This window comes from Lampetra planeri, chromosome 3 (assembly GCF_965212315.1).
Source record: "Lampetra planeri chromosome 3, kcLamPlan1.2.h2, whole genome shotgun sequence".
NCBI classification, from domain to species: domain Eukaryota; kingdom Metazoa; phylum Chordata; class Hyperoartia; order Petromyzontiformes; family Petromyzontidae; genus Lampetra; species Lampetra planeri.
In genome coordinates, this window is record NC_136109.1 from 8,334,861 (window position 1) to 8,347,712 (window position 12,852).

At 45.5% G+C, this 12,852-nt stretch overlaps 1 protein-coding gene across 2 annotated transcripts; it reads right to left on the minus strand.

Annotated features, from left to right (window-relative positions):
- Window positions 1–597: 597 nt before the first annotated feature.
- Window positions 598–8,281, minus strand: LOC144737641 (uncharacterized). 2 transcript variants are annotated; one of them, XM_078620416.1, is made up of 6 exons: window positions 7,851–8,281; window positions 6,206–6,366; window positions 4,335–4,515; window positions 3,836–3,925; window positions 3,028–3,141; window positions 598–1,722 (listed from the first exon to the last, which is right to left on the minus strand). In XM_078620416.1, exons 2-6 carry the CDS (start codon window positions 6,362–6,364, stop codon window positions 1,055–1,057), a joined length of 1,212 nt encoding a protein of 403 aa, XP_078476542.1. In that variant the 5' UTR covers window positions 6,365–6,366; window positions 7,851–8,281; the 3' UTR covers window positions 598–1,054. The 2 variants fall into 2 exon arrangements, with proteins under 2 accessions (XP_078476542.1, XP_078476535.1); XM_078620409.1 differs by having other exon boundaries at window positions 4,335–4,617.
- Window positions 8,282–12,852: the final 4,571 nt, after the last annotated feature.

Sequence of the window (12,852 nt, forward strand, 5' to 3'; positions counted from 1 at the left end):
TGCACATCGTCACCATCAGCACCAAGACTTTCAATGCTTGCGCTAGATTCAGGGAGCATTACACTAAACTAAAACCTGTATTTGCCGAACAGTCAAATAAAGGTGTGCACCAACGCCAGCTACCATCGCATCCTTGTGGCACGTAAGACGAGATGACTGACATCGCGCACAGCTGATGGGCTAGGGTTACGGTTGGAGTTAGGGTCAAAGATATAACTGGGATACTAGGTAAAAGGTTAGGATAAGGGTCTGAGTCAGGATAAGAGTAAAGGTTTGATGCCAGAGTTAAAACTCTCACCATAGTAATGCAGTTTCACTACTGGCTCTGAGTTTTACACAGAGCACCAATTCCTAAAATAGAGCACCAATGCAAAGTGGTTAAAGTAAAGAGGGTCTCGGTCATTCTTTTGGGCATAAGGCCAGGGTTTGGGTGGAAGTTAGAATGAATGCAGGAATAGGTTAGGTTAAAGGCTATGGTAAGGATTAGGATTTGCATCAATAATCATTTGTATTAATAGGGTGCTTAAATGTCTCAGCATCTCAAATCGACTTACACCACATTATGGTATGGTTTGGAATCAATCCACAACCTTAGTGTCAAGCAAAGGTTTTGTTTATTTTTGGGGGCACCGTTAGATTCACTGTCCGTCTTAACCCTAAACCCCCACTGGGTGATACTGTAGTTACACCGCTCAATTCACAATACTCTTTTTGTGAGTTCATATCACCCATTGGGGGCCAACTCATCATCTCTCCAGGGCTAATAAAACAAGTACTACTAACTGGGACCAGAACAGCGGTCATCCTATGGAGCAAAATGCACCATCCATAGGAATGTAGAATTTTTACCACTGTATAGATGCCACCAGTGGAGCTAAGCACCACCTACTACTTCTTTGCGCAGTAAGATCCTTTCACTCAACTTTCGTCTCTCCTCTCACATTCCCTCCTATGCCTACAGCAAAATTAAAACACAGTCCATCATAATCAAGGCTTTTCACATCTAACCCAATGCCACCCCATCCCATTCCCCCCTCACCCCCATCTACCACTGTCACATGTGCACACGCCGATGCCTCTTGAGCGTGTATGCCAGCAGGAACTCCTTTCCACACTCGTGGCACTTGTAAAGCTTCTCGGTGTGGATGCGCTTGTGGCGTGACAGCCCACTCGAGTGCGTGAAGCCCTCGCCGCACAGCTGGCACACGAAGGGCTTGCGGATCACAACGCCCGGCGCTCCGAGTGGCGGTGGCAGCAACAGTGGTGACGTCAGCTTCTCTGGTGGGAGGTGGCCACCCCCTCTCGTCACCTCTCCTCCTCCGCCTGCTGCTGCTCCGCCATCGGGAGCTGACCACCGGCTGGCGAAGGCCTCTTTGACCGACGGAGCGAACGGCCGAATGCTGCCACCACTGCTTCCGCTACCACTACCACTGCCACTGTCCAGTCCGCCTCCCGCAGCTGAGCTCTTCATGAGCTGGATCACGTACATGTACTGCTGATGCATGGCCTCCGGGCCTGACAGGGGCGGCCGCGTCAGGGGCGGCTGTGGAAGCGGTGGCAGAGAGGACGACGGCCCAGGCAGTGTAGTCATGGGCAGTGGAGACCTTGAGAGGGGTGGAGGAGGCCTCAGTAGCAAGGCTTCATCTCCTTCAGCATCGTCAGCACTGCCGTGGCCATCCTCCTTGGTGATGCACATCGTGTCCACGCCCTCATCCCCGCGTACTACAGGGTTTAGGGCAGAGGTGGGACAAAGTCATTGTTATGCAAGTCCAAGTCGAGTCGCAAGTCATCAAATTCATGACTCGAGTCTGACTCGAGTCCAAGTCACATGACTCGAGTCCACACCTCTGGTTTAGGGAGAGACGCACAGAGTGTGGGAGAGAAGCCCGTAAACCGATTATAGTATGCCATAGTTATTTATTTAAACCATGGTTAGAGATACCTTTTCCTTATCGAGGGCTGAATCGAACTTTAAAATACCTTTTGCTAGACACGTATTAAGACACCTTCGTTACTTCTGTGACTGCAAGAGGCTCGTGCAGTGAGAGATGTGACCGAGTGTACTAAAATTTACATTTAAGGTTGCCAGGTCAAAAATGTGCCCCTCTCGTGTCTGATTGGAATGGCCAAGATCTTTGCGGATTGTTTCAAAGTGGCAAGCCTCATGTGGTCGGGTGGCCATTGCATATTAAGTTGTGTTGCAGATACAGCCTGCGAGCCATATGTTTTCATGCATGTTGCAGGATAGACATTTATACAAGAGACCCTTGAATATCGAGGGGGTTGCGTTCTTGGAAGGTACGTGAAAGCCAACTGCGATATTCAATACCGAAGCCTCACCTAAATAATGGAGGTTAGGTACACAGCAACCAAAAATAGACAACATTTCAAATGAAATAAGTATTGTACTGTATGCCAAATAAATTAAAAACTAAATTTAAATACGTAAAATCTCTGTACAAAAAATATTAACAGACAATAAATAGGGGTATAAATACTGGATACTGTACTTAACGGGTGTGTTTGTGTGCGAGTGGGGAGTGGTGCTGCTATGGTTAGCGCACTGCACTACGAACCCAGCAACCAGAGTTCGATTCCCGCTCTTGTCTAACACCATTGACAATTATCTGAATTGGTCCCGGGCCTCTCCTCAGTCGAGTCTTGTCTGCAAGATGCTTGTATGGCAACGGTTGAAGTGCTACTGACTTGTCGCGTCCCTCGTCCGACTCACACCATGGTATCAGCCAATGACAAAGTACCTCCGGGTACAGTATATACGTGAAAAGCCACAACTAACCCCCGCAATAGCTAAATTGGTATACAAAGAGGTTGCTCACGATAGGTCGAAACTGCGAACGATAAACCCGTGATATTTAAGTATCTCCTGTATACACATTTGCAAAAACACCACTGTTTAGCAAGCGGCACACATATTGGCAGGCAACGCATTTCTAGGTTCGTGAGCTTCTCGCACCGACTAACAATTGACATAACATCTTAACAAGCAGCACTTGCTTCCAGGATCACCTGTGTAGTCATCATTGATGACGGCGCCAAATTCTGCTGGGTCCCACACGGGTGCAAATGTCCCTTCCCCATGGAGTTCCTCCTCCTCCACCACCTCCTCCTCCACAGCTTCATCTGAGCGATAAAGACAGCATTTAACTTGGTCATTTTCAATACAGCAAGTCACTGACATCAACAGAACTTTATACTATAGTTTTGCTTGTATTCAACCCCTATTATGAGAATTATAGTGCCTCTAGTTATGAACAGACAGACATAACTATCGCATCAACTATTTCAACCTTCGTTGCAAAGGATTAATGACGTATTTTATTTATCCAGGAAAGCCTAAATGGGTCTTAATAATATATTTCTCTCCCATTAGCATTTAAGCAGAGTTTTTATGAGGGAGGACACTGGAGTAGCCAGAGAAACTCCACTGTGCATATGATGTATAACACTCAAAGGTCCACACAGATTCATCATTACAGTTATTATAGTTATTATTGCCAAGTACTTCCAAGGACCAACAGATGTTGGAAAGCCATTAAAGAGTCCACGCATATGCATGATATTTCTTTCGTCCTTGTTTTAATTTGGATGAGCCAGTTGGTTTTAGGATCAGCCGATGCCAGCATGCTTCAACATGAGAAATGCCGAGCACATCTTTTGGCCACTGATAAAGTGGACTGCCGCAGCGGGAACGAATAGAACTCTGGTTCTATCCCAGCCTGGTTCAGGCACTTGTTTCTCCGAGTTGTGATGTAATTGAGGTATTAGATGCTGCAGAGCTAAACTCCAGAATCGATCGTGGGCCGTGGGCTCACACCTTTGCAGTCCTCAGTCTTGATCCTCACGGCGTTGTCCTCGTAAGGTATGGGCGACACAAAACCGTCCAGCCTCACACCCCCATCACTATCTACATGGAGACGGAAATGGCAACAGTATGAACATCAACAGCAGCAGAAGTGTCGTCAACAGAAGCACAAATAGAAAGCAGCAGTGGCAACAGGAAAATCAGCAGCAACAACATGAACAGTACCAGAAGCTTTGACAGCAGCAAGCAATATATAATGAAAATTGGAGGGGCAACAGCAGCAGAACCATCTATGAAGTCTAGGTTCAAGAGGTGTATAATTCCTGCATCAAATCCATTAGCCAGCCACTCTGGGATACATGTTTAAAGTCCTGGGGATGGGTCTCTCTTTCAAGTGCAGACAATGTCAGGGCACAACGCCAACACACATGGAGGACCTTAGCTCTTATCCCAGTCTCACACACCCATTATTCCAGCACCCAATCCCCCCACATTGAGTGCCTCCCCTCACCTGGGCTGGCCGCGTCTCCATTGTATCCGTCGCCAGTGCTCCACTGTTGGCCTAGCGTGGGGTCCAGGGCACTGAACTTGTGTGCCGACTGCAGTAGCTCCTGGCTCAGGCTGCTGAGCGTGGCCACGATGATGGCAAGCAGCCCCCTCAGGCCCACGCCGGCCTCTTGCTCGGCGCGGGCCTGCGGGAGAGCGGGCACGCATGCCTTGATGACGCGGCGCAGTGCAGCATAGAGTGCAAAGGGCAGCCGGCACCGAGCCATCGCAAACAGCTCCAGTGTGACCTGCGGGATGGGGAGGTTGGGGTTAGGGTTCAGGTCGGTGTGACTGCTGTCATACCTATTTTTATTTTTTATCTTACCAGGTGAGGCCCATTGAGTTATATAGCTCTTTTTAGGAGCGACCTGGCCACAAATTATAGCTCAACGAAGTGGCTTATCACGTGGAAATTTATAGAAACCAAATATTTAAATGCATGTTGATTATAAATGTAGAGGGAAAAACCGGACGACCAGAGAAAAATCCAGGCGACCATGGGGAGAGGGACACCGCAAATGCCAAATATACAGGCGTCATGGTCAGGATGGAACCCACGACCTCCTCCATGCCAGGCTAGGGAGTTAATGCGGTACCACATCTGGAGTGGAGCACCTATTTCCTAGCTCACTGTATTTGACAGAATTCAGCGTAAAGCCGTCAGGTTTATTTAAGATCCAGCACTCACCCATTCACCCCAGTCACTCACTCACTGGTGGTCACTCGCGTTCTTATCACACTTCTGACGCTGCTACCATGGTCAATGTTTTCGTGCAATTGATTCTTCCATGTTGATGATGCCATCTACCAGACCGTATTATCTCATCCAGCATTTAACCCCTATACTACATGTCTAAACACTTCTCTTCCTGCTTCTACCCTCGCACTACTAAACCTAGGAATGAACTTTTTTTAATAACCTTTCTCAATTCAAGAAACACGTTAACTCATTGATTACAACTGCAATGGTTTGTTTTGCCAGCCGCTGGATGCGTTGCTCAGCAACTGTTTAAAAAAACAAAACAGGGCCGGTGAACAGGGTGAGCGTTGTGGTGAGGGCCCGTGCCCACTAGGCAAGACTAGGTAAACTGGAGAAGGCATAGATTTAAGAATAAATTAGGTGGTGTGCTGGGTATGTAAATATTTGTTGACCTGGACTAAATCAGCTGAAATTAAGGTACTAAGTATATTATGCCATCTTCCATTATCCAGCGATGCAAAATCCCACCCAGCAACATAACACGAGCTGATTCAATCGCTCCATATCCACGATGAACATACTGTCAGGCCTGTTCTCTTCTTTGGTCACCACTCCATAGTTAGTGAAGAACACCGGTCATCATCGTGTCCCTTGCAAGCCCACTTACTTTTCTAAACAGCCAATATGATGTCTCTAACGTGCACATATATTCTCATATCCTGGGTGGTGTAATATGGTGAAACAGCTCCTAGCACCCACACGGCGTAGGGAGGCCATCAAGATTGGCAAGGGACTGTTTATGTATATGAAATTAAGAGAATAAGCTAGGCCTGACTAATCATATCCAATCACAGACAACTCTAACAAAGAGATCAAAAATCTGCTTCTGAGGTCTCTTCAATTGCCTCTAATCCAGATTAGTTGTTGATTCGCTTTTCACATGCCCTGCTATAGAGTTCGTCATGGCCAGGAATTGAACTTAAGAGGTTCATAGCAATGTTCTAACCACTACTGCACCACTAGTTCACTCCACTGAATACACAAAGGATCAACTAATTGCCGAGGCCATGGCTTTTTCAATCCAGGTTTAAGCCACCTGTGATATAACCACAGCATTGCCTTCCTCCCTGGGTTACCTGCTCGTCCTCGGCACATGCCATGAGGTCATCATAGTCCCCAATGCCGAACTCTCGCTCCACGGCTTCGGCAAAGCAGGGCGCCTTGACTCCGTGTGCGCCCAACCACGCTGCGAAGTCAGACCGGGGATCCGGCAGCTCCACCGCAACGCACGCCATCACTGCGCAAGAACGATACAATTTACAATTACAATGTGGATTGATCAAATCCAAGCATTAATACATTTGGTATTTCCAGCATTAGTATTTTGCGAGGATATCCCAAAGGCGCTTTGTTTTACAAGAGAAGGCGATTAGCATGGTTGGCTACGTATGGTGCAAAAGACGTTTATATATACGTGGAATTCAAATCGAGCTCTTTTGTAGTTAAATGTTCAAATTTTGACCATGACGTGGTGCACTATGGGCCTATTCTTTTTGGGTGATGTCATGGGATCTTTAATGTCTGGTGCGCAGCAGGCAGCAGGTATTTTACGGTTAATTCACCCACAGTATTAACATGGCGGCCCGATGGATTTTAACTGCTAACCCCTTACAACAAGAGGTGAACACGCAACTTGCTGGGCCATGTTATCGCAATGTTTTGGTATATCTAATTTATGTAGCATCTACATGCGACCCCATTTGAATACACTGTTAGAAATGTTTGGAATGATTATTTTGTCGACAGTCATGGATACACAATATTATATAGGGCCTCAGTGATGTATATAGAGTTCCACTCAGATGCAATGACAATTTTAACGTATTTAAAGGCATTGCCCAAAAACAGTTGGAATATTTATATTGTAGTGAGAACAAGGCAGTCAGTCATAGGGATCCATACAACTATATACAACCCATAAACGTGCATCTCTGCCAATGTGGAATCATAAAAAAATGTGCATGGAAAACACACCTACATAAAGTACAATAAAATGTGAATTTACATTTACTCTACACATCTCAAGACGCTATAGAGAAAGAGTGGGCATGTTTACACTTTACATAAAGAAGACAATCCCTTGTAGGCGTACTCTTCGATTTTTTCGGTAAAATAATTATTTTATTTCGATGATTATGTCTATTATTTTTATTATTTCTTTTTATTTTTACCTACGTGACTTTACCGAAAAAACCTAAGAGTATGAATCCTTGCAGTCACGAAAGCTTCAAATCTAGAACCCTTGTAGGCGGTGTGGCGGCCCTCACACACTGATGATGTCTTGTAGGAGAGAAAATGCCACCCACCCCTTAATATTAGTGAACACTGCTCTTGATCTTGAACAGGGTCAGGGAGTCAACAGCACGAATGACTTGGGGGTAGTTACAGACTACGATGCCAGCATAAGAGAATGTGCACCCACACAGAGCTACGGTTGACTGGAAGTTGGATGGGTGTTGTGGTAGTTTTGATGTCGGTGAGGGGTGAAATAGCTGTGTTCACTGTCGTATTTGTCGCTGGCGACGCGTCTGAAATCCGTGCGAGTGGCGTGATATTGACTCGTGGTGGCATTAGGCCGGAGTGTGACTGCGATGTTGTGTGGCGGCCGGGTGGGTGCTGTTATTGTGGTTTCGTGGTAGTGCTGTCGGTTGTGTGTATGTGTGTGTAGAGAGCTACGTTCTCTGCATTGTATCGTAATAATTGTGATTACTGGCGACGCACGGGCGAGATTCGTTCCCCGAGTTGGGCGGCTGAGGCTGAGGCGGCGTCGCCGCGGGGTCTTGGAAGTGAAGCGACCGGCCCCGAGACGACGTCGTCCTCACCGTCCTCCCTTGTCCCGGCCCCGCTCGCCTGGCCCGAAACGTCGCCCTCACCGTCCTTACCGACCGCCCCGGCTCGGCTCTAATTACCTCGGGCGAGGTAATTAGGGAATTAAGTTGGGAACTTTTAACGAGCGGCGTTCAAAACAACGCGACCACGAACCCACTCCCTCCCACTCTCTCTCTTCCCCTCACCGTACAACAACAACAATAATAATGATAATCTATCTCTCTCTCCCCACACACACACAACCACGGCAGAATGAGGCGAGATCCGCGCTTTGGCCGTGGCTGATGATGCCGTGGGGCGGTGGGGAGGGAAGAGAACGGAGTAAAGGGGCGGCCATCTTGGTCAGGGTGAGTTCAACGGGGGGCGGGGCGAGCAGGGGGGGCGGGGTGGGGACAGGGGGGTGGGTGTGCACAGGGGGGCCATGTTGGTCAGGGTAAGTTCAACGGGGGGCTGGGTGTGCACAGGGGGGCCATGTTGGTCAGGGTGAGTTCAACGGGGGGCGGGGTGGGGACAGGGGGGCGGGCACAGGGGTGGGGGGGGTGCATGACACGTGAATCCACGGTACCCATACTTCTAGATTTGAAGCTTTCGTGACTGCAAGGATTCATATTCTTGGGTTTTTTCGGTAAATTCACGTAGGTAAAAAAATTACTTGATACAGCGAGCGTGCTGTGACGGTTCCACCTGAAGACGGAGGCTTGTGTTGCCTCCGAAACGTCGTGATTTTTTATTTATTTTACTTTTATTATTTTTATTTTTTTACCTACGTGACTTTACCGAAAAAACCCAAGAATAGGTACCCATACTGTTTGGTTCTTTCGGTAAAGTCACGTGGGTATAAAATAAAACAAAATAAACCACGACGTTCCGGGCGCAACACAAGCGTCCGTCATCAGGTGGGACAACCACAGCAAGAAACAATTTGTAAAGTGGGCAAAAGGGCTGCTGTAACAAGAGGCTATATAGGTAAGAGAGGGGGGGGGGAGCCAGGGAGGAGAGATAGAGAGGGGGGTAGGGGGAGTGGAGCGCTACTGAGTGAAGAGCAGCTAGAAGGGATTAAAGGGCGAGCAACGACAACATATCGGTGGGGGGGGGGGGGATGGGCGGGGCTGGTTGTGGGAGGTTTTACCTGGTTATCCTTCCAATGATTGCTCAATTTGTATCCATCTTCTCGGTTGAAGTTATGTCTATGTTTATATATCTGGATGGCTTCATGAAGAAACCTTTGATAGTAGCCCGAAGGTTTGCAGAGCACCTTGGTCTCGGAAAAATAATATCATGAGAGCCCACAGCATTATAGCAATGGTCAGCCACGGCGGAGGTATTAGTTCTGCCGTGTTTCAGATCTGATTTGTGCTCGCGAACACGGTCCGAGACATGTCGTTTCGTTTCCCCAATGTAACAATCACTACAGGTGCAACTTAGTTTGTAGACTCCAGGATATTGCATGTCAGGAATGACATCCTTCACAGATGGCATCCTTAAACGGTACCCGTACCAGCGGAATCAATTATTTTTATTTAAGGAATCCGATGAGCTATAAAGCTCTTTCCCCCCCTCACAGATGCCAAGTTGGGGGGTACGTTACGACAACAAACGATACAATAATACGATAGGAGTGCAAAGTATATGAAAGGTAAATACATAATTTAAATGATTATTTTTTAAGCGACATGGCCACATGATAGCTCAACAAAGTGGCTTACCGTGAGAAAATGTATAGCAAGAAAATAATGTCAATAACCTCCCCCACCCCGTAAGGAGTCCCATTACCAATTTATGTTTATTTCTTGGGTTAGATCGCGTAAATATAAATGTGTTAACCCACCACCATCCCACACAACCAATTCGTAAATTTTGTCACTTAAAAAAAAAGTGCCTATTACTACTTCAGCACACCGGTGTGTTGTAAACCCAATTTGGTTTACTCTCCAACACACTGGAACACACTGGGAGGTGGTGGGTGAACGACACATTCATATTTACGCAATCTAACCCAGAAAACCCTTTAACATGAATATTGTTGGTTGCGAAATTCTGTTAAAATACCCTTACCAAGATGTCCCGCCCGTAGGCTCGCCTTGAGTACTGCTGTTGGATTATACCGTAGCCAATCAGTGAAAGGATTGTGCTTATGAGGACCGTACAAGAGGTAGTGCTATAAAGAGGTGCCATTGGCACGAAACGTCGCCTCAATAGTTATTGTTCCTATTCTTTGGGTCTTTCGGTAAAGTGACGTACAGTCCCTTTAAGAGTGTGCTCCTAATCTCAGCTCGTTACCTGTATAAAAGACACCTGGGAGCCAGAAATCTTTCTGATTGAGAGGGGGACAAATACTTATTTCCCTCATTAAAATGCAAATCAATTTATAACATTTTTGACATGCGTTTTTATGGATTTTTTTGTTGTTATTCTGTCTCTCACTGTTCAAATAAACCTACCATTCAAATTATAGACTGATAATTTCTTTGTCAGTGGGCAAACGTACAAAATCAGCAGGAGATCAAATACTTTTTTCCCTCACTGTACAACCGCTTTGGAATACGTCGAATTTGGTATACGTCGTGTTTTGATGAGGAAAACATTTATTGGGATACGACGTGCTTGCTCGAACTTGTCTGGGTCGGGATGAGTCACCGCATACCCACGTATACCCCGTTCACGACTGAAACAAAGCGCCGCTCCTCAGTCTGCCTGTACAGTAGATCTCATTCAGTGAACAACCCTTGCTATAACTCTCCGTGAATTTTCACGTGTTTTTTTATCATTTGAACGTGAATTTTTTTGCGAATTCATTCAACTCCTCTCAGTAAGGTAAAATTACGTAAAATTGTATTTTTATTTAAATTTATTTCAATTTATTTATTTTAATTTACGTATGCATTTTAGTAATACATAGTGTCTAAATTATTTTATATAACCCCATTAATGTATTATATGCCATATAAAATATCATTTCTTATACTCTGGAACGGATTATTTCCTTTCCCTTTATTTCTTATGGGAAAAATTCGTTTGGTATACGTCATTTTCGGTATAAGTCCTACCTTCTGGAACGAATTAACGACGTATACCAAGGTACCACTGTAGATGGTTCAAAGAAAATAACAAAAAAATACGTTTCGATCACAACACAAGCGATTGTCATCGAAACGTCGTATTTTTGTGTTACTTTTTTTGAGCGACTTTACCAAAAGACCCAAAGAATATGAATTCCTGTAGTCACGAAAGCTTTAAGTCAAGGTATTGTTCCTTTTAAGAGTAATGTGTTGGAGGTTTTTTTGTTGTGTGTTAATTGTGCTTGTGTGCTACTGCCAACGCAGCGTCACCACATTTCCTGAATTGTATTTATTATTAACCATATCACCTTTTGCTATAGCCTCATTGTACCACTCATAACCCTTGTAAAGCGCCTTGGATAATGGTGCTATATACATATAAGATGTTATTATCTTCTTGGTTCTTTCGGTAAAGTCACGTAGAAGGGAAGTAATAAAATAATAAAAATAAAACATAATAAAACAATTCTCACGACGTTTCGGCCACAACGCAAGCAGCCGTCCTCAGGTGAAAACCAGGTCTGTCGAGGCGACAGCGTCTGAATGAAACAGCACACGTGCTTGGAGCATATATATAATCTGGGTTGGAAGGGGGGAAAAAGGGTGCCTTGACAAAATAATATGCATATCAAGAGGAATTTAGCATATTTATGGGAAATGCAGGTATGTGATTAGTACTACTTATGGCCGTGCATTATGCAGGATTAGCAGCATCAAAGGGAAGGGATATGGGAAATGCAGGTATGTGATTAGTACTACTTATGCCCGTGCATTATGCAGGATTAGCAGCATCAAAGGGAGGGGATAGGGGTAGCATTAATAAAGGGAAGGAGTGTTAATAGTATGTAGCTGCAGTAACTAAAACCACCACGTAAACAACTAAAGTATAAACTACATAGTATCATCAGTATACTAAATATACTCTACAATAAGCTGAGTTACTAACAGTAAGTAATACATTACAATTCTACGTCGTAAAAAATATATATGCTTCCATCTAAACTTTATTCTCTTACATCACACGAGTCTACACCGTACTATATACTGCTATAGACAAACCCAACATTAAATTATATACTGTATTGCTATAAACCACCCTAAACCTTATACATTGTAATATTACACTGTGTATTATTCTACCCACCCTAATGTATATCACACTGCTGTATATTGACTATGCAATTACGATACTATATATTACTTTGTACATTGTATTAAGGTCTGAAAGTCACCGTAAACGTGACTTTCAGACCGCGTTCCACTCACTGGCATTGTGTTCTCCACAGGGAATGGATTCTTTGCTCCGCTGCAAGTTTCCTACACTACTCGCCCATTGACATATTTCGTTGCTTCCTCTTAGTATCTTTCACACGACGGTCAATGGTACAATGTGGTGTACGTGGGCGTGCGTGGAGTAACCCCGTGCGGCGGTGAGCCAGCGCTTTAGTCATGTCTCTCCGCTAGAGGGCGCTAGCACGGGAGAAGCGATTACCCGATTGGTGGGGGCCCGGCGGGAGCTGAGCAATGCGGTGGAGGAGGGAGTGGAGGAGGGAGTGGAAGGGGCAGATGTCGCACCCATTCTCCATTTAACGACGATGACCATTTGAAATGTAGGTAAAATGTCAATTTTCAGAGATAACAGGGGTCAACCTTTCAAAGAAGCTCCCTTAATTACCCGAATGACGGGATGAACTGGCATCACACTACCCCCCCCCCCCCCTTTACAAAAGACAGCCGACCCTGGCTGTAACCAGCCTACAATGACAACAAGAAGTACAGAACGTAATCCGGTGGTAGTAGGACTTGTCGCTCCAGGGAACATGAGAGTCACTTTA